Source organism: Poecilia mexicana, unplaced genomic scaffold (assembly GCF_051168715.1).
Source record: "Poecilia mexicana isolate PSO_F unplaced genomic scaffold, ASM5116871v1 scaffold_15, whole genome shotgun sequence".
Lineage (NCBI taxonomy): Eukaryota > Metazoa > Chordata > Actinopteri > Cyprinodontiformes > Poeciliidae > Poecilia > Poecilia mexicana.
In genome coordinates this window covers 2,388,145-2,410,673 of record NW_028263384.1, presented here as the reverse complement: position 1 = coordinate 2,410,673, position 22,529 = coordinate 2,388,145, and the positions used below count along the sequence as shown (strand labels likewise).

General features: G+C 39.4%; 1 protein-coding gene and 1 long non-coding RNA gene across 2 annotated transcripts in view; one reads left to right on the top strand and one right to left on the bottom strand.

Annotated features, from left to right (window-relative positions):
• The window catches only part of itsn1 (intersectin 1 (SH3 domain protein)), a 66,586-nt gene that overhangs the window by 5,688 nt on the left and 38,369 nt on the right, over positions 1-22,529 (top strand). The window contains exons 2-17 of the mRNA XM_088013151.1: positions 6,055-6,114; positions 6,868-6,960; positions 7,139-7,202; positions 7,914-8,074; positions 8,557-8,754; positions 9,079-9,157; positions 12,005-12,105; positions 12,188-12,251; positions 12,336-12,473; positions 12,560-12,654; positions 13,792-13,931; positions 14,019-14,141; positions 15,320-15,469; positions 17,575-17,715; positions 18,817-18,904; positions 19,429-19,568. Of these exons, the coding sequence (XP_087869277.1) occupies positions 6,087-6,114; positions 6,868-6,960; positions 7,139-7,202; positions 7,914-8,074; positions 8,557-8,754; positions 9,079-9,157; positions 12,005-12,105; positions 12,188-12,251; positions 12,336-12,473; positions 12,560-12,654; positions 13,792-13,931; positions 14,019-14,141; positions 15,320-15,469; positions 17,575-17,715; positions 18,817-18,904; positions 19,429-19,568 (1,803 nt within the window). The 5' untranslated portion in view covers positions 6,055-6,086. The remainder of the gene's footprint in view (positions 1-6,054; positions 6,115-6,867; positions 6,961-7,138; positions 7,203-7,913; positions 8,075-8,556; positions 8,755-9,078; positions 9,158-12,004; positions 12,106-12,187; positions 12,252-12,335; positions 12,474-12,559; positions 12,655-13,791; positions 13,932-14,018; positions 14,142-15,319; positions 15,470-17,574; positions 17,716-18,816; positions 18,905-19,428; positions 19,569-22,529) is intronic.
• Positions 4,316-5,565, bottom strand: LOC148155241 (uncharacterized). The gene is made up of 2 exons (XR_015765436.1): positions 5,121-5,565; positions 4,316-4,479 (listed from the first exon to the last, which is right to left on the bottom strand). It is a non-coding gene; the product is annotated as an uncharacterized LOC148155241 (long non-coding RNA).

The following is a 22,529-nucleotide window of genomic DNA, read 5'->3' as shown; positions in this document are numbered from 1 at the left end:
GAAAATAAAACTAGGGATTATAAAGCGAACACAAAAGCTTTTCAATGGGCTGAACCATTGGTCCACTAATGCACAGTCTGCAAAATCAGACACACACAGTGTGCTGAGACCTAAATGCAGACGCCACTCTTCTCTTTAATATTTACATGATTCCACTACTTCAAATTATACAACAAAATAATATAGATTATCATAATTATGCAGATGACACACAGTTATATATTAGTCTATCGCCAGGGGACTACAGTCAGGTACATATACTTACTAAATGCATCGAGCAGATTAATGTCTGGATGTGCCAAAATTTCCTCCAATTAAATATAAACAAAACTGAAGTGCTAGTGTTTGGACCAAAAGATCATAGATTACAAATGATCACCCACCTTCAATCGATTGGCTTAAAATGTTCTGATAAAGCCAAAAATTTGGGAGTGATGATGGATCCAGATTTAAACTTTGACAGCCACATCAAATCTATCATAAAAACTGCATATTATCATTTAAAAAATATTTCCAAAATTAGACGACTGATCTCCCTACAAGATTCTGAAAAACTAATTCATGCCTTTGTCTTTAGCAGGCTCGATTACTGTAATGCCATTTTTACTGGATTATCAAAAAAAGCAATAAAACAGCTGCAGCTTCTTCAGAATGCAGCTGCAAGAGTCCTGACTAAAACAAAAAGAGATCATATCAGTCCAGTTCTGAGATCGTTGCACTGGCTCCCAGTTGCTAAAAGAATAGAATTTAAAATCTCTTTATTGGTGTATAAAACTCTACACAACAAAACCCCAGATTATATTACGGATCTTCTTCAGCCCTACATACCTCCCAGACCTTTAAGATCAACTGAGTCAAACCTATTAGTCATTCCGAGAGTCAGAACAAAATACGGGGAAGCAGTTTTTAGTTTTTATGCTCCAGCCCTCTGGAATAAGCTTCCGGCTCACTGCAAGTCTGCCCCAACTTTGAGTTTATTTAAAACAAGGTTAAAACATTTCTATTTGAAGTTGCCTATTCTTGAATTTTTTTTTTTTTTTTTTTTTTTTTTTTTACTTGTCTGATTGGTATTGTTTTTCTGTAAAAGCACTTTGAATTGTCTTTGACTGAAAGGTGCTATATAAATAAAATTGCCCTGCCTTGCCTTGCCACACATAATCCTTTGTTCACAAAGATATATCATCCCATTGCACACTCAACGCACACCTCTAAATGCACAGCTATATTTGCAGTTCACTTTGAGCTTTGTTAGCAGAGCAAAAGTGGTGATTTTTAAACTTGGCTCATACCTTGATAGATTCTCCAAGAAACAGTCCTCACTGGGGGTTGATATAAATGTTCATACAGATGAGCCAGTTTGAGTGAAAGGAGGCCCCACTGAGCGCCTTGTGCGCGATCTGTGCCAAGGTAAACTTCAGAGATCAAGCAGAGGTGCCAGTGGAGTGATTGGTGCTCGTTCCCTGTTCAGTGCTTTACAGGAAAACCCTGTAAAGCTTAAGATATATTTTGTGTTAAAGTTGACTATTAGGTTGTTTGACACATCGAAACAGCACATAAATGTATACATGTAGTTCCTTAGCACTAAAAAAAGTCTAAGCAGATGATATAATCAATTTTAACTAATTCTTCTCTGCAAGCTCTGTCAGATCAGATAGAAAGCATCGACAAACAGCAATTTTTAAGTGTTTCTGCAAATGGGCTTTGACTAGACCACATCAGTGCATCAAAATACTTTGATGAAACTCATTTCATTGCATTATCCTGCAGGAAGTTGAGACCTAATCCTTGTCTCAAGTCTTTCAGCCATCACCGTGTTTTTCTACTCCCTTATTTTGCATATAGGATATGAACATAACTTTTTTTTACTCTACTTTTGTCTTCTGAAAGTAATTTGCATAAATATCTCAGCATCTTTTCTGCTGAATAATTTCCGTATCTTTCAGTTTTTCTACTGCTGCACAAGCAGAAAATGATCGCTCATGCATTAGTCACGTATTGCGTAAAAGTTGACACAAAAGTCAAGTTGTTCCACAAGGAGCTCAGTTCTTTGAAAAGAGATTTGGCTCGACGTCTCACTAGATTTTGAAAACATTGTTGGTGAAAATGAACAAACTTGAGCATTACATGACTTTCTTCATGGTGTTTGGTAAATAAAGGCTTTGTGTGATTTGAGGATTACTCTTATCTCCAGTTCTTCCCAGTAAGGCGGTGGCCTGTCATTGCTCAGCTACTCAATTGCTGAGAAAAAGCTGGAGCTAATGTGTCTGTGTGAGGTGCTCTGTAGCTCTCTGACCTAGTTCCTTTGGTTACTTTGTCCCGCCACTCGGATGATAATGGGGAGCATAAAGACACCCCGCTATTCACCCCCAAGAGGGCCAGAAGAAACTGTCACCTACTCTCCCACATCGCCCCATTATGCCATGCGAGTCTGGAAATGGCAGTGGAATTGCTAGAATAAGGAGATATATAAATGTTATATGGGATAGCCTTTCAAGTGATTTTTGATATTGCACACACTCATGTTGTCATGACGATTGTGCAACTCAAATTGCTCAGTTAGACACCATTAGAGGCAAACTGGTAATGCTGTCATTAGCTAAGTGTTGTTTTCCTTGTAAAACGCAATAAAAGCCACGGCCTGTTGCAATGTTGCTGCTCTGCTTCGAGTGGAAGAAGGCAAGCGTGGATCTGATTAGCTGTGTTAAACAGATGCACTGTAAGGGGTGAAGCATGGTTTTAGTTCAAAATATTCAAGTAAGCCTCTAGTCTTTGCTTCGTCCAACAGAAAGGCTCTACTGGAGGTATCCATTGACCAGGAGTGGTAAACTTGTGTCCTCAAGCCTTTCTGTCAGATGTAAATCATCCCGCATTTGTGAATGTGAAGCAGAGTAGTTTCAAGGATGAGCATCTATGAGGCAGTGTGGCACAAAAAGAGGGTTTCTGCTCTGTCAACACACAACCAAGAGCACTAAAGAGAAATTCCCAACTGAAGCAGAAAAAAGACATCCGAGTGGAAAATGAACTCTACACTGATGCTGAAAAAAAGGATTAAAAGCTGCATCAGCACCTCATTCTGATGACCGGCGGGTGCTTTTTGGTACTTTTAACAGAATACTAATGCCCCTTTTCCACCGGCTCTACTTCAACAACCCGGCTCGGCTCGGCTCTGTTTCGGAGTGACCGCGTTTCCACCGGCCCACTTGGCTCTGTTGCAGGGTACCGCCTCCTGGAGCTACGTGCTGTGCTTCGTTACATGCGACCTAACGCGAGTTGATATTTTTCTGATACAAAAGAAGAAGAGAGAGCTGAGCTATTTTTTTATAGCCTGATTGCGATTTTTCTGAGACTTCAAGAAAATGTGACAGTGGGAGGAAAGCTGCGATGTGGTGAGGAGGAGCTGATCTCCGCCTTGCAGTGGCAGGAAAGCAGGTGGCTCAGACGGTTCAGGTGAGCTAACGATGATTTTTGTATTAAACTACGATAAAACTTGTAATAGTGCCGAATATACATGAGCTAATGTCAGTCAGGGTGTTGCAAATAACTTACAAATATCAGAATTAATTCATAATATATTTCAATGTGTTTTCATGTTGGTAAACTGCCGCCGCAGACCACCGTGGTTCTTCGTGCAGCCTTTGGGTTGTAGGATCTCATCAGTGTCTTCCTGACTGCTGGTCGGTGTTTACCTTCAGGATGTCCAGAGACCTTCACCTTTCTGGAGCAGGAATCACATGAGCTCAATATGCTGATGAAACATTTCTGATAAAAAAATGTGTCTGTTGTTTTTAACTTCTCAATACGTTTAATTATGATTCACCTGATGTCCAAGGTATACTGAGAACAAATAAAACCATATTCCTTCCAATCTGACTGGTTCTAGTTCCATGTTTTCACATTTTGGACACTAAGAATTTAAAGTTTAAACTCAGTCTTATTTATCACTAATTAAGGTTACAGGTTTTGGACACATTTTCTCCCTTTCTTACATTGAAGATTCTGCAGGAAGACAGATAAACAGTGAGTGGATAGAATGATGATGTATAAACTAGAAACTAACATGATTTGTATTTAGGGTTCTTGTTAATAGAAACCCTGATAATAATGTCAAAATGTTTGGTTTGCTGAATAACGTATTCCGTTTCGGATGGCTTCATTGGTAATCTACAATGTTAAGTTCAATGAAATATTTATGTAATATAATGTTATTTTCACTCTGGCTAAAGCTCCTCACATTTTGGGAGGATTGTATTAGGAGTTTGATGCCATATAAACTACAGTATATATAATAATGTGTGGAGTGAGCAGAAATAGAGACTTTGTTCACTGAGACACAACAACTTTTATTTTTCTGTTCGTCTCAATTCTTCATGGAGCTCTGCCATATCTGCTGGTAGCTGCTTCCTCCTGAAGGAGATCCTGTTCTGATGGTTCTCCTCATCGTTCTCCATCATGTCAGCCATGTTGCTCTTCTTCTGCTCCCTGGGAAAAGTAATTAGATGTTATAGCTTATAGCACATAAATGTAGATAAATAACAGTTACTAATGTGGAAGTTACATACACATAAGGAATTATTTAAAACAGATATGTTACTTTATACATGCAAACACTTTATTTTTCCATCCAACCATACAGAATTATAAATAACTGGAATAGTGTAAATTAAAGACAAAATGTAATTACTTGTAAGTTTTAGACCTATGCATGCATACAGCCATGGATAAAATACCACTATCGTTTTCTTCAGGTTTATTGCTCATTCTACAATTACTAATTCATAATTTGATAAGAGAACTGATATCTAGCCATTTTACAATAATAGGATGTCATATAATATGTTTTATTATCTCGCAACAGGGGAAACTCAGATGCAACAGCAAAATGAGAGACAATCGAAGCACATAGATTCACGCAAAGATAAGAAACAAGCGAAGGTAAAATGCTGTACAATATTGAGTTATTTAGAACTGTAATGTGCAACCGAGTGTCTTCAGAAAATGCGCATGTTGTGTTTGAGCAATAAAAATACAGCAGACTTTGTGTTTTAAATGTCTTCCATGATTGTATGTATGCAACCTTAAATGTAGTACAAACCAGACAGATATATCTACAAACTGCTCACCTGGCTGGAGAGCAGCAGCGGCGTCAGCTGCGTCTGCGTCGGTGTTCACCGTGGGGCTCCGTCGCTCCGAAGAGGCTAACGAGGCTGTACATTCGCTCCACTACTGACAAAAACGACTCATTCCTCACGGCTCCATCGAGATGCCGCTGAATATTGAAATCCAAACAAAGAAAAAAGCCGGCATCTTTTTTTAGTTAACGGCTTGTTTGTATCTTCCATCACTTCCGTGTTGCAGCGAGTTTCAAACGTCGCGCCTTCCTTTTTCTTCTCTCTCCGCTGATCCGTTTTGTCCACGCCCTCAGCCAATCAGTGAACAGCAGCGAAGCTTGCGTCACCTACCAAACCAGGGCCGGCCAGACTGGCCCTGCTCTGAAGCAGGACCCTAAAAAGCAGGGCCAGCCCCGTTGAAAAGGGCTGGTGGAAACGCATTTAAAGCGAGCCGAGCCGAGCCGGCCGAGTAGAGCCGGTGGAAAAGGGGCATAAGTTAGTAACTGCAGTCGTGCGGATGTGAGCTGGTGGGAGGGTCTGACAGCCTATCCTCTCTCACGACAGAGAAGAAGAAGACAATAGTGGATTTTAGCCTTTACTGAGGTAGATCAGATCGGGGGATAGGATCATATAAGATAACATAATTAAATGAGTTTAATAATAATACTATTATATTAATAATACATTTATTCATGGATATTTGTTGATTTTGATACATAGACATCCTAAAATCCCACAACTCCGGTCACCTCTCTGACATCTCAGTAGAGGGACTTTAAGCTGTATTAAAGACATTACCACACTTTCTATAGTTTTGCAATTACAATGTTTTGAAATCTCAATACACTTTGACTCTGTGAACCGCCTAATGCCATGTACTAATGAATTGTTGGAATTGCATTTCAATTTTTTACATTTAAAAAAAAAAATTGTGTTGTTGTTCTAGGCGTTGTGTATTTGCTGAAGACTGAGTGAACCATGGCACAGTTCCCCACTGCTTTCACAGGTCAGTATGTGTGTAAATATGACCAGGGGCATTGTAAGGGGGTATAAATGAGGACTGAATTTTCAAAAATATGCTGAGCAAGTAATGGACTTTGCCATAACTACTTGTAGTGTAATATTTCCTGATTTTGAAATATTGCCTGAACTTCTGCCAGGTTTAGTCACTTTAGCTCGGAGAGTCAGATTGGGATGAAAACAGACAGAGGAGTATTTCTAAACCTCTGTGTTTGATTTGTTTGACCATGAACAGAGTCACTATTCATCTTTGAAACACATCTGAGTTGGCTTAGGGTAGCAAAACCAGTGATGCTAAATCGTATTAGCATTTGAAGAAATAGTTCAAATGTTCTGGATGTAGAATGTGAACACAAGTTAGTTATTTCCTTTTTGGTTTTCTAAAATTGACTCAACACGAATCTCTAAACATGTGGGTTAAAAATTATACAGAAAGTTGGGGTTTAAGGAAAGCACTTAAAGTGGCTGAATCCTGGTGTGAGACTAATGTAGCATCTAATTTAATTGGCCGATGTATGGAACATTAAAACTAATAGTTAGGCTGGTCATTGAGAGGAAAACCTTCAACACCAGGTCGTTGTAACACTGCCTCTAGGTCTGGTCTTTATTGTGCAGATCTGATTTTACTGAACAAGAACTGAAACTTCTGACTCACACATTTCTCACATTCCAGCCTTTTCTCTGGCATTGCCCTGCCCTCTCAGACTCTAATCGTGTGTGTGTTGTATGGGTGTGTTAGGACAAGACGTGTTTCTGATCACTCCGGATGAAAGAGCCAAACATGATCAGCAGTTTCACGGCCTCGCTCCGTCTGCTGGGGGTTACATAACAGGTAACGAACTGTCCATCACATCTGGACGTCTGTGTATTTGTGAGCTGAAATAAGGCTATGAAGAAGTCGTAAATCTCCTTTACTGATATTTCCCAGCTGATTTACAGGAATCATTTTGGGTTTTTTTTTCTTCTTTTGCTTGCTTTTGTCTCACATTTTCTTTCTGTTCACTCGTTAGGTGATCAGGCTAAAAACTTTTTCCTTCAGTCAGGGCTGCCCCCGCCCATCCTGGCCCAAATATGGTGAGTCACGAAACCCAAAGGAAGCTTTTAGCTAACATTCTGACAGATAATCGCAAAATCAAATCACCTGTTTCTTGTTTCAAAGGCTGTTTAGAATTGCAGCTCTTACAGTTAGCTCTGTCACAGTTGTAATATTTAACAAACAAACAATAGTTACACTAATAACTAACATTATGACCTGGAATCATTAAAGAATCATGTTATAATGTTATTCCCTCATCAAAAACATATCTGGAGTGTTGCCTTGAATTTTTCATGTATATTTGAAAAATCCTTCAGACTAGCCAGCTGCAATTAGCAAAACACCTGGTGGAACTGGGCATCTGCTGAGCTCATTATTGGAGCTACTTTTCACTGAAACGCTGATTAAAAACTTAAAGGGTTAATAGAGGAGCCATGTTGTGATGACTTCCTGAAGGTGGAGTTTCAGAAAGGAGCTTCTTAAAGAGACAGAGGCCCAATTTCAAGATGTTAAATTATGAAGTCAAATTTCTTTTAAGTCATATTTGATAGTTTTTTTTTTTATAACAAGTGAATGTAACATAGTTACTTGATTGTGCTATAAAATGGCACAATGTGCCTGGAAAAAAACATAATGCTGCCATTTTAAAAGCTTCTGTAATAGGTTTGTCTTCTCCACCCCAAGTTGTAAGAGATTTGAAGTGTTATCATGTTTGTGTTGGAGTAATTGTGTTTCCTCTGAATGTGCAGGGCTTTGGCTGATATGAACAGCGATGGCCGAATGGACATCCACGAGTTTTCTATCGCCATGAAACTCATCAAACTGAAGCTCCAGGGTCACTCTCTGCCACCAACGCTTCCTCCCAGCATGAAGCAGCCGCCGCTCTCCTTACCCCCACAGGCCAGCTTTGGTGAGACACACGGGAAGATTTTACTTTTTATAGTTTAACTAAACCCCAAACCAACATTATTTGTTTGCAGATAAGTTGTATAAATTTAGTCTTTACTGTGCAAATTGTGAGATTTTAAAGTAAACTTGTCTGGCCCAAAACCATCCCTGTGCTGCCCGCTTTGGTTTGAAGAGTGGTTATTGCCATTGAATTGTCCTGTTTGTTACAAATGGCACAGCTTGGTCAATGTTTACGTCATACAGCCAACGTGTGATGGGATAAAATCATCCCACTCAAAGACACATGTGTCCAGCAGACGATGTTCACAACGTTTTTGCCTTTCGTTGTTTGTATGTTTAGACAGAAAAAAATGTAAATTCAGGGTTAGTAATAGTCTTTTTCTCCTTCCGACCTTTGCTATGGTAACAAATATTTTAACATTTATGTGTAAATATTGTTTTTGTCATTAAAGTAATCACATGAGCTCCTGTGTTTTCTCCCAGGCATGCCCCCTATGGCACCCATTCCGACTCCCATTCCAGCCCCCCTTCCAGTTGTGCCCCCACTCCCTCTTCCTCCTCTTCCCGTTGGGGTGTCTCCTCCTCTCGTCTCTTCGGCTCCTCCGCCCCTTCCTCCACCCATTGCCAACGGAGCTCCTCCCACAGCTATGATGCCGCCCATCTCAGGCTTTCCCCACTCAGGTAAAACAGAAGAAAGCTGTTTTTTTATTGTTTCATGCCTTTTATATTTTTATAAAAGGCATTAAACCTTTTATAAGGCTTAATGACTTATAAAACTGATTGTAAGGCATTATAATTGGTTTTATAAGGCAAACCAGCAAAAACCGATTAGCCGGTAATTGGCAAGAAACATGCATGAAACATGAACATCGGTTCACTTATTTGAATTAATCAGAAATTGTGCAGAAAAACCTTGAAAATGCACTGCTTCAGCATTTTCTGTCTCTTCCTAAAGAGAGGTTTTGATTTTTTTAAGTCACAATTGTTCTCGGATTTCTCTCTCAGCTCCCTCTGTGAACAAGACCTCTTCGTTCAATCGTTCCAGCACCAAGCCACAGAAGGGCTCATCGTTTGATGCTGCAGGGTAGGCTCTGAGTCCATTACTTTCTTCTATTCAGGTTAATCTAAAAACATAAGAATATAATTGAAAAGGTAATTTAGTTCATTAATAAACAAACTTTTTATAGTGTTTATTTCCAGCAGGACCTGAGTTCTACCTACACTTACCAAAGTACATTTAAAGTCCGCCATGCTACGCTGCATCGATGCAGTCATTTCTCCAAAAAAGAAATCTGACCAGTGCAGGACATATTTTGTACATAGTGGTTTCAGCAGGACAAAATTTCTGCCTAAAAATCTTATGAAATATAATTGTGCTTTTTTTATGGAATTTAGAGTTTGCAACCTTTGTAATTGAAAGAGCCATTTTGCACTCAGTCCAGCTAAATAAAACCTGTTTAGGACCACATATATTACATGACCTTAAAAAAAAAGATATATCTCCATCTTCTTCGGCTTATCTGGGGATGGGTCGCAGGGGTAGCAGCTTCAGAATGGAGGCCCAGACTTCCCTCTCCCCAGCCACTTCTTCCAGCTCCTCTGGAGGAATCTCATGGTGTTTCCAGGCCAGCCGAGAAAGGTGTCCAGTAGGGCTGTTGTAAACGAATATTTTAGTAATCGAGTAATCTATCGATTATTCTTACGATTAATCGAGTAATCGGATAAAAAAAATTATAAAATGAAATATTGGTAAATCTGGCATAATACTGGTGTTACTATCAGATATCAATATCAGTCCAATTTTTCATATTTGAGCATCCCTAACAGTTGCTTTTTTGTAGTTTAGAAAACTAACCTGTAACAATAATAGCTCACTTTCTAAGTTAACCAGAAGAAAAGTTATAGAAAAATCTGAAATTATATTGAATTTAATAACAAAGAGGCAGGCTCACAAATATGCTTATAAAAAATGTCTACAATCCAGCTTTTAGTTTATGTATTCATCTTCAGTGAGTTTAATAGATTAATTAAACTCACCTTGCCACCTAACCTGTCACGCTTTGGGTTTGAAAATACGGGAAATGCCGCCTGGAGTGGGAGGAGAGGGCGAATGAACGAACGTAAGATGGAGGGGAGGAAATAGACCAGCGGACTGACGAACCGTTAGACCGGGGGACGAACACGGGGGGTGGGGGGGGGGACCAATATGGGATATTTACGACACCTTCACTGGTCACACTCAGAAACTCATCTACCAGCCATGTACGATGCGCTCCGCCACCCGTTTCTTCTGACCGGGATATGAAATTTATTGTGCGGTTCGTCGGTAAAGCTACATTTACACGGTAAGCATCAGCTACTCAGCCGCCCGCCCTGTTCAGTCTATCCGCTCACCTCAGCGCTCTTCCCGCCGTTTGCTTTCAACCAGCAGCCCCGGAGGAGAAATGCTGCCGTACTCCAGGCATTCCCCCAGTCATTTTAAGGATGTTTATTGGTTCCCCAAAAACGATAAAAAGTCGGGCATTATCATCAATCAATAAAATCCCCACGGGCCAATCTTGAAGATTGGACTTTATGCCGCTGAGACTTAGCTTTTGTCAACAACTCAGAGGCGGAAGTGAGAGCTCCGCGCAATGCAAATGAAGTCCCGGCCGGAACACGGTGCGCTAACTAATAAAACATAAATTAACGAAGCTTCGAGGCAGGTAAATTTTCCTCGAGGAATTTTAGTAATCGAGGTACTCGAATCATTCGAGGAATCGTTTCAGCCCTAGTGTCCAGGAGGCATCCTGATCAGATCCCCAAGCCACCTCAACTGGCTCCTCTCGATGTGAAGGAGCAGTGGATCTACTCTGAGTCCCTCCCGGATGACCGCACTTCTCACCCTATCTCTAAAGAGCCCAGCCACCCTCAGACAAACTAATTTTGGCTGCTTGTATCCATGACCTCGTTCTTTCAGTAATGACCCAAAGCTCATGACTTCACCACGACAGACCGGTACAGCTCCCGTTTCACTGCAGACGCTGCACCAATCTGTCGATCTCCCGTCCAATTTTTCTCTCATTCATGAACAAGACCCTGAAATACTTGAACTCCTCCACTTGGGCAGGACATCCTCCCCGATACGGAGAAGGCACTCTACCTTTTTCCGGCTCAAGACAGTGACCTCAGATTTGGAGGCACTGATCCTCAACCCAGTTGCTTCACACTCGGCTGCGAATCGCTCCAGTGAAAGCTGTAGATCATGACCTGATGAAGCCAATAGGACCACATTATCTGCAAAAAGCAGAGATGCGATCCTAAGGCCACCAAAACGGATCCCCTCAACATCTTGGCTGTGCCTAACAAGTCTGTCCTTAAAAAGTAATGAACAGAATCTGTGACAGAGGGCAGCCTTGGCGGATACCAACTCTCACCCGTAACGAGCCCAACTTACTGCTGGCAATGCGGACCAGACTCTGACACCGGTCATACAGGGACCTGACAGCCCGTATCAAAGGGCCCGGTACCCCATACTCCCGGAGAACCCGAAGGGCTCCCCGAGGGACACGGTGGAACGCCTTCTCCAAGTCCACAAAACACAAGTAAACACATATATACATATATATATATATATATATATATATATATATCTCACAGAGGTGTGCCGATCGATCGGCCGCTGATCACAATAAGCTGATTCCTGAAAAAGTGTATGATCGGTGATTGCCGTTCACTGTCTCAACACGAGTTGCAGAGCCTTGATTTAAATGAACTGAAATAAGCACTTAAAATTTATCACTGTGTGTGTAAGGACACTATTTATATTGAATTACTGTAATAAAATAACTTTTCAATGATATTTTAATGTATTGAGATGCACCTGTAGCTATAAAAAGAGACAACACAGCATAGTAATCATTGCATCTTTCATGTTTCAATCTTCTCCCAGTACTCAGCCTCCTTCTGATTGGGCAGTTCCTCAGTCCTCCAGACTAAAGTACAGGCAGCTTTTTAACTCCCATGATAAGATGATGAGCGGGTACCTCACCGGTGCGTCCACACACACACTAACAGTTTTTTATTGAAATTTCAACGCCTTTCTCTAAACTACTCACATGAATTTCTAATTCAGGACCCCAGGCTCGCACTATTCTGATGCAATCCAGCCTTCCTCAGAGCCAGTTAGCCACAATCTGGTCAGTGCATTGAATTCAACCATTTATTAGCTAAAAGAAGAAGAGCAAACATGTGAAAATCTGTTGGATTATGATCTCCTCCAGGAGTCTGTCAGACATTGATCAGGATGGGAAGCTAACAGCGGAGGAGTTCATCTTGGCTATGCACCTCATAGACATGGCCATGTCAGGGTTACCACTGCCTCCAGTGTTACCAGCAGATTACCTCCCGCCAACCTTCAGGTATCTATCCCACTGTTGTCGGTTTGGTGAACGGGAGATGAACAGCCAATCAGATGAACATATGTGTGTGTGTGCGTGTGTCAAAGGCGTGTACGGAGTGACAGCGTCCAGTCAGACCAGAAGAGTGTCCCAGAGGAGACGGAGGAAGAGAACGAGAGCAACCTGGAGAAGAAACTACCAGGTGGTGTTTGTTCCGGCTCCATACCGTACCAGCTAGATTACTGGTATGGTAGCAGAAATCTAGCTTATGCTACCATACCAGCTGAGATTTGCCATAATAATTCCCTTAAATATACTTTGAACCTTGCTCATAATAGGTAAACAAACCAAATGCTCCACTTTATACACAAGCTACATATTGATGCTTAAAACCTATTGACATTAAAAAGTGCAAATATAGTTGTGCTTCCATTGACCATATTTTTCTGCAATCATTTTGATATTTTGAAAATAAATTTGCTTAATAAAATTTAGAAGAAAAAAAAAATTATTAAAAAATTTGCTGCTTTTTTTATCTTATCAAAATTGGTCTGGGGAAATTGCAATGGAAACACTTTTTTTCACATCACATGATGTGTGAAACAAAACAACTGAACATTCATTCATTTGTTTTGTCACATGACAAAACAACCGGATGTTGCCACTGGCGTAAACCACAAAGAAGACTACAACAGGAAGTGGTAGGAAGATGATGGCGCTGCATGTTTTTTAATTGCTTATTGGGTGAAAAAACAAATTTTTACCCATCGTTCTCTGCAAAAATCATGGAAAGCATATGTATTTGTCCCCCTTTACTTGAATACCCCAAAAGAAAGTACATCACAAACAACTGCCTTCAGAAGCCATCCAATTATTAAATAGGTTCTTCCACCTGTGTGTAGTTTAGTCTCGGTATAAGAAAAACAATCAATTATTGAAAGCCAAAAGAAGTCCTGCTTGTCCTGAATGTGGTATTTAGCCTAGCACTTAACACTGCACATCATCCTAAAAACGCTGTTGCCACGGTGACACATGGTGGTGGCGATATCATCCTGTGGGAAGGTTTTTGAAGCAATTCAGTGGATGTTGATAGTTTTGAGAGCACTATATCTGTAGAAGTTTAATCCTGTTCCTTCTGGAAGTTTCTTCTTGCACAACATTAAAATACTGCATGGTTTGTGTTGTTATGGAAACGTAAATGAATTTTTTTGCATTTCTGTTTAACTCTTAGCCAATTTCCTATTAATATTAAATCTAAACAGATGCTTTTTCTATTCACATTCTTCACTGTTTTTAGCCATTAACAGTGGTTATGTTTATATATTCCACCCCTCCACAGTGACATTTGAGGACAAGAAGAGGGAGAACTTTGAAAGAGGAAATCTGGAGCTGGAGAAAAGACGCCAGGCTCTCCAGGAGCAGCAGAGGAAAGAGCAGGAGCGGCTGGCGGCGCTGGAGAGGGAGGAACAGGAGAGGAAGGTACGCTTATTTCCATATCAACTATAACATGGGAGTAAAAAAAAAACAACTCTATTATCTGGTTACGTTTGCGTCTCGGTGCTTCAGGAGCGTGAGCGTCTGGAACAGGAGAGGAGGCGACAACAGGAGCTGGAGAAGCAGCTGGAGAGGCAACGAGAGCTGGAGAGGCAAAGAGAAGAAGAACGACGCAAGGAGATAGAAAGGAGAGAGGTAGAGAGAGGAGGAGGAGCATTCAAGAGGTTTTGTGTAAAGGATTTCATTTCCTAGTCCTGGAAATCTTAAATAGATTCAAAATGTGCAAAAATCTATTTCAAAATATGTTTAAGTTGTACGTCTTTGCCACTTCTATTTCCGAGTGTACCTCACATTGCATTACGTGTCCATTCAACCTCAGTAAATATTTTCTTATGTAAGAAAAAGCCAAACAGCGAAGCAAACAATACTGATAATTTAAGTTGCAGAAATTTATGCACAAACCTATTTTAGTTGAAATATAAACTGATGGAATTCGATGCGGTATGAGACCCTGTAGAATTATCTTAAATTAATGTTTACACTTCCAGAATCTCTTGCCCATTTGAATAGAAAATTAGTGTCTGAATCGAAATCACTAGACATTGAAATATTGGCACCTCTAGATTTCTACATCTGAAGTGAAGACGCTGCACCTGTAATTATAGAGCTCTCTACCACCTGTGTGGAATACGAATGCACTGCTCCAGTATCTGTTTTCACTTCCAAAACCGATACCGGTATCTCACGTTTAGTATTGGTCAATACTGATCCGATACAGAAAAACTGTTCTGAAAACATTTCTTTTTTTTAAATGTATTTTATTACACATTTATTTGGTAACTCTGCACCAATACAGCACTCCAAGAGTTTCATAAGTTGGTCAAGCATGTAAAAACAACACAACTTTAATTTGCTCAGTCACAGCAGTTAGAAATATAACACCCAATGTAAAATAATAAAGAAACTGAAGCTGACAAAAACGACAGGTTGAATACGTTGGTCGAAGATGTAAAAAATAAGCTGCAACAAACCTTTCAAATGGTTCAGAAAGTAAAATTAGGAATTCTAAATATAATGTAAAATAAACAACATGATGTTGCTCAGAGTACAAGCCATAGAATTAGACCGAATAGATCTGCAGTATTGTATCGAACAAATTCATAACCAATCAACAATTTTTTTTCAAACTCGAGACCGATACAGATATTAATATCAAATCGGTGGATATCTAGTTTTGAATCTCTGTGTTTACTGTAAATAAGCTCAAACATCACCCTGCCTTGTTGCTTCTAAGCAAGTATGCCTGGAAGCATTCTGTTATGGACCATGAATAGCTCCGTGTTGTGATTCTTTAGCACCTGTCTGTGTCCCAGGCAGCTAAGCGGGAACTGGAGCGCCAGCGTCAGTTGGAGTGGGAGCGCCAGCGTCGCCAGGAGCTCCTAACGCAAAGAAACCGAGAACAAGAAAGTATAGTGCTGCTCAAAGCCCGGAAGAAGACGCTGGAGTTTGAACTGGAGGCTCTGGTAATTCAAAATAACCTGTCACAAAACACACCCTGCACACACACTTTGACTGGAAGCATCACAGGTCCTCCACTGTACTTAAAGAGGCAGTGTTATGTAAATTGACTTTTATGAGCTTTACATCATGTTATGATGTTATTCCCGTATCAAAAACATACCTGGGGTGTTGCCTTGATTCTTTCATGCATGTTTGAGAAATCCTTTAATATCCATGGCAACCATTCAGCTGCGCAAAACGCCTGGGTGGACATAGCTCCAGACACCTGGTGGAACTGCACATTTGCTGAGCTCATTATATGAGCTACTTCTCTGCAATGCCGTTTTTGCCGGCGTGGCACAGAATGTTAACAGAGGAGCCATTTTGTGATGATTTCCTGAAGGCGGAGTTTCAGAAAGAGCAGGAGTTTCTGAAAGAAACAGAGGCCCAATTTCAAGGTGGTAATTTACGAAGTCAAATGTCTTTTAAGTCATATTTGATAGATATATATATATACAGGGGTCATGTTAACGGAATATTTTCCGTAATTGACCATAAAAACGCTTGCCCAGGGTTCAATTGATTCTGTCTCTCAAAACTGCTTGATATATATATATATATATATATATATATATATATATATATATATATATATATATATATATATGTATATATATATATATATGTATATATATATATATATTAGGGCTGAAACGATTCCTCGAATGATTCGAGTACCTCGATTACTAAAATTCCTCGAGGAAAATTTACCTGCCTCGAAGCTTCGTTAATTTATGTTTTATTATTTAGCGCACCGTGTTCCGGCCGGGACTTCATTTGCGTTGCGCGGAGCTCTCACTTCCGCCTCTGAGTTGTTGACAAAAGCTAAGTCTCAGCGGCATAAAGTCCAATCTTCAAGATTGGCCCGTGGGGATTTTATTGATTGATGATAATGCCCGACTTTTTATCGTTTTTGGGGAACCAATAAGCATCCTTAAAATGACTGGGGGAATGCCTGGAGTACGGCAGCATTTCTCCTCCGGGGCTGCTGGTTGAACGCGAACGGCGGGAAGAGCGCTGAGGTGAGCGGATAGCCTGAACAGGGCGGGCGGCTGAGTAGCTGATGCTTACCGTGTAAATGTAGCTTTACCGACGAACCGCACAATACATTTCATATCCCGGTCTGAAGAAACGGGTGGCGGACGCATCGTACATGGCTGGTAGATGAGTTTCTGAGTGTGACCAGTGAAGGTGTCGTAAATATCCCGTATTGCTCCCCCCCGTGTTCGTCCCCCGGTCTAACGGTTCGTCAGTCCGCTGGTCTATTTCCTCCCCTCCACCCCATGTTCGTTCATTCGCCCTCTCCTCCCACTCCAGGCGGCATTTCCCGTATTTTCAAACCCAAAGCGTGACAGGTTAGGTGGCAAGGTGAGTTTAATTAATCTATTAAACTCACTGAAGATGAATACATAAACTAAAAGCTGGATTGTAGACATTTTTTATAAGCATATTTGTGAGCCTGCCTCTTTGTTATTAAATTCAATATAATTTCAGATTTTTCTATAACTTTTCTTCTGGTTAACTTAGAAAGTGAGCTATTATTGTTACAGGTTAGTTTTCTAAACTACAAAAAAGCAACTGTTAGGGATGCTCAAATATGAAAAATTGGACTGATGTTGATATCTGATAGTAACACCAGTATTATGCCAGATTTACCAATATTTCATTTTATTATTTTTTTTTATCCGATTACTCGATTAATCGTAAGAATAATCGATAGATTACTCGATTACTAAAATATTCGTTTACAACAGCCCTAATATATATAGTTATATATATATATATATATATATATATATATATATATATATATATATATATATATATATATATATATATATATATATATATAACTATAGTCAATCAAGTAACATAGTTACTTGATTGTGCTATAAATGCCTGGAAAATACATAATACTGGTCCTTTGACAAAGCACATGAGATTCTTTTCCTCATATTCACTTAATGGACAGATGCGGATTCTGTTTTCTCTCTTTTTTTTTTTTTTTTTTTTTTTGCTAGGGGATAAATAGAATAAATTGAACAATACGTGTTTTCCTGTTCTCCAGAATGATAAGAAGAACCAGCTGGAAGGTAAACTGAAGGATGTTCGGTTTCGTCTTTCAACTCAGCGGAGAGAGATGGAGCAGACCAATCAGACAAGAGAGACACGCATCGCCGAAATCACACAGCTTCAGCAGCAGCTTCAGGTACATAAACTCAACACACACACAGACATTCTTTCCCATCTCATTTATCTAAGTCTGTTATGTTGCACACCTTTGGGTTTTGTTGTAATCTTCAACTTTAGGAGAATTAGGACTAATAATTCCTTGAATGATTTGAATACCTCAAATATTAAAATTCCTTGAGGAAAATTGATCTGCGTCGAAGCTTTGTTAAATTATGTTTTAATTAGCGCACCGTGCTCCAGCCGAGTCATTATTTGTGTTGCATAGCGCTCTCACTTCCGTCTGAGTTGTTGACAAAAGTCAAGTGTTGGCAGCGAAACGTCAAATTTCAGGTTCGCTTTGGTAGGATTTTATTGATTGATGGTAATGTACGGGTTTTTATCTTTTTTCGGGGAATCAATAAGCATCCTTAAATTGATAGGCGTGATTCCTGGAGTTTGGCAGCTTTTCTCCTACCAGAGCTGCTGGTTCAGAGCGAACGGCACGCCAGGAGTATTTATACAGGTGAGCGGATAAACTGAACACTGCGGCCACCTGCGCTGTAGTTGATGATTAACGTATGTGTAGCTTTACGGACGAATCGCAAAATAAATTTCATATCATCCCGGTCTCAACAAATGGGTGGCGGTACATATCTGGTAGATGCTTCTGTGTGTGACAAAATCCCGTCACTAACATGGACACAGAAGCTATAAATGTCTGAGTAAGGTGCGAGTTCATCTATTACATTGACTGAAGATTAAAAATAACTAAAAGCTGGAGCATAGACATTTTTTTAAAAGCGTATTTGTGAGCCTGCCTCTTTATTATTACATTGAATATAATTTCAGATTTTTGGATAACTTTTCTTTAGGTTAACTAATTTTCTAAAAAACAGAACAGTAATAGTAAGAAATGCTCAAATATGAAAAATTGCACTGATGTTGACTGCTATTACATTAGATTTACCAATATCTTATTTTATCAAAAAAAAATTTATGATTACTCGATTAATCGTAAGAATAATCGATAGAATACTCGATTACTAAAATATTTGTTTACAACCGCCCTAGCTGTAAGTTAAAGCAGAGGTGTAAGGTATGTGTTAGTGTGTGGTTGATATTTTTCTGTTGTATGCAGGACTCTCAACAGTGGCTGGGGAGGCTCATTCCTGACAAGCAGAATCTGAATGAGCAGTTAAAGCAGGTCCAGCAGAACAGTTTGCACCGTGAGTCAAACACACACAGCAGGGTTTTTGTCTGGAAAAGCATGGGATTTGAGTGTTTTATCCAGAAAATTAAACAAGAACATCGCTACAGTGTAGAAATGAATTAGAAAATATTTTCTGTCTTTCCGTATTTCTTTCTTTACGTCATGCTGTACTTCTCTCTTTCATTTTGTCTTCCTTTATTTGCTTTTTTCTTTCCTTCTCTTTCCTTTTTCTCCATTTCTTTCTCTTTTTCTCTTTCTTCCTTTCTTTGTTTTTCTTTTATTTGTTTTACCTTTCTTTCTCTCTTTTTTTGTCTTTGTTTCTTTCTTTCCATCTTTCTAAATTTTCCCATGATGTTAGAAAAAGTTCTGAGCTCTGGAAACTCTTGTACTATATCAGATTAAAAGGTTTGTTTTATAGCAGCAGCCAAGATTCTGATCATTTTTCCTGAATTTTATAGTAACTTCTAAGAAACCAGGATCTGTCCTACTGCCTAAGTTTATCTAACTAACATCATCTACTCTGTCTGTGTGTGTGTTTAGGTGACAGCCTGTCATCGCTGCAGAAAGCCATTGAACAAAAGGAGAATAGCAGGCAGCAGCTCAAAGAGCAGCTGGATTCAGTGGAGAGGGAGACCAGAGCGAAACTGTTGGAAATAGACGCCTTCAACACACAGCTGAAGGTAATGACACAATGTGTTTTTAGAGCGCATCATGAGACAAAGAAAACATAGATACACAACATAAATATTTAGCAAAGGGTACTGTTTGAGGGATAGGTTAAATAAATTGGAATGCAGCTTTAAGCTGGAGTTGCTGAAGAAATCTCAGCTACAAAACCAAAACATGCCTAAGTGTAGAAAGTCCACAAAGTTGGTAAAAGTACCAGCTGATAATGCAATAATGTTGTTTTAATAAGGATCAAACCCCACAAATAGGATTTCAACCCATGTGAGTAAAACTGCTCCAATCAGTCTGCGCTCTTTAACAATATTGACGACAGACAGCTTGATTGGCAAGGCTGATACTGGATCAATAAACTATTTAGAAAACACAAAATGGTGTTAATTTTAAAAGAATAACATTTATATAATATTGTCATAGATTATTCATACTGTTCCAGACATTTTCAAAATTCTTAGTAAAGCTTCAAAACATTTAAAGACCAGGCATAAAAATTTTGATTATTGGCACTTTAGGTTTAATATTGACCGATTTCATACTTAAGAGGAAAAATGTCTGATACATAAAACAAGATAATGGTTCATAAACTCTATTGTAGAGAGAGAAAATGAACCAGTCAAATGCTTATTCTCTACTTTTATAATGATGTCCATTTTTCATAGCATTCATCTCAAAGCTTAGTTGTACTTTGTTTATTGGTGAACTGAGCTTTGGTGCATTTCTGTTCCTATGGATGTTGTACTGCTGCTGCTGCTGCCACGTTTAATTGTTGTGTTTTTGGCGCCAGATTATGGAAGCAAACAACTGGTTATTTACAATGTATTTATAGACCGTGTCCATTGTCACATTTTCTCCTGTCACAGGAGGAATGTGGAAGTTTTTATGATAAACTTCCCCATAAATTCTTTGGATTTGTGAGATAGACCATCCTGAAATAGTGCATAAGTGTGAAGTGGAAGGAAAATTATTTTCTAGAGTTATGCTGCTACTAGTGACAGCAAGTTGAATTCTTTTTGTTGACTTCTGTACATGTTTGATCATTTATTTCCTTTGGATTTGGAATGCTGTGCAGCTGAAAAGAATTTTGCCTCAGCCTGCCACAATAACAAATTTTGCTGGACAATAAATTGTCCCAGAAATTATTGTGATAAAAGATAATATTGTTATTTTGACACTATTGTCAAGTAACCTAATGATAATGGCCCAATAATACTAGTTTGCCCTGTCAAAGACCAATAAACTTTGATTTTGTAAAGAACACCTAGCACTGGAACTGGAAGGGGTATTAAATATCCAAAATAAAACTAAGCAAACAAAAACAATAAATAAAAGCCACACATAACCAAAACTGCAATTAAAATGGATTATGAAGTATCTGTAAACAAAATGGCCGTTCAAAATATATTAGTCCTCTGAATTGAAATTGTTGAGCTGATTTTAATTTATTAATGTGATTAATTGCTTATTGAGACAGGCTGCTACAGGAGATCCTTCCAGCCCACATCTCCACCATCCGCAATAACTAATTAAGGCTATTAGTTATGGCTATGTCGTAAATGAGTTACAACATTTAATTTAACCTTTTAGAAAAAAATATTTTTAAATTGAATTTTTCTGCGTCTAAACAGGTTTCTTTCCTATGTATGCAACATTTTCCTTCAGTTTCACAATATGCTGTTGGATGTCAATTTATCACTCATGAAGAAGTTTATGGGCACTGATGATTTGACCAGCAAAAGATTAGATTTATTCAGTATGACGACTAGGGCTGTTGTAAACGAATATTTTAGTAATCGAGTAATCTATCGATTATTCTTACGATTAATCGAGTAATCGGATAAAAAAAAATTATAAAATGAAATATTGGTAAATCTGGCATAATACCGGTGTTACTATCAGATATCAATGTCAGTCCAATTTTTCATATTTGAGCATCCCTAACAGTTGCTTTTTTGTAGTTTAGAAAACTAACCTGTAACAATAATAGCTCACTTTCTAAGTTAACCAGAAGAAAAGTTATAGAAAAATCTGAAATTATATTGAATTTAATAAAGAGGCAGGCTCACAAATTTGCTTATAAAAATGTCTACAATCCAGCTTTTAGTTTATGTATTCATCTTCAGTGAGTTTAATAGATTAATTAAACTCACCTTGCCACCTAACCTGTCACGCTTTGGGTTTGAAAATACGGGAAATGCCGCCTGGAGTGGGAGGAGAGGGCGAATGAAGAACGTAAGATGGAGGGGAGGAAATAGACCAGCGGACTGACGAACCGTTAGACCGGGGGACGAACACGGGGGAAGCAATACGGGATATTTACGACACCTTCACTGGTCACACTCAGAAACTCATCTACCAGCCATGTACGATGCGCTCCGCCACCCGTTTCTTCAGACCGGGATATGAAATGTATTGTGCGGTTCGTCGGTAAAGCTACATTTACACGGTAAGCATCAGCTACTCAGCCGCCCGCCCTGTTCAGGCTATCCGCTCACCTCAGCGCTCTTCCCGCCGTTCGCGTTCAACCAGCAGCCCCGGAGGAGAAATGCTGCCGTACTCCAGGCATTCCCCCAGTCATTTTAAGGATGCTTATTGGTTCCCCAAAAACGATAAAAAGTCGGGCATTATCATCAATCCATAAAATCTCCACGGGCCAATCTTGAAGATTGGACTTTATGCCGCTGAGACTTAGCTTTTGTCAACAACTCAGAGGCGGAAGTGAGAGCTCCGCGCAACGCAAATGAAGTCCCGGCCGGAACACGGTGCACTAACTAATAAAACATAAATTAACGAAGCTTCGAGGCAGGTAAATTTTCCTCGAGGAATTTTAGTAATCGAGGTACTCGAATCATTCGAGGAATCGTTTCAGCCCTAATGACGACATATTAGGGGCATTGTAGAAAGATTTGAAAAAAAAAATGTACTGGTTAAAAAAAAAATTCTAGAAAAAAAAACATTTT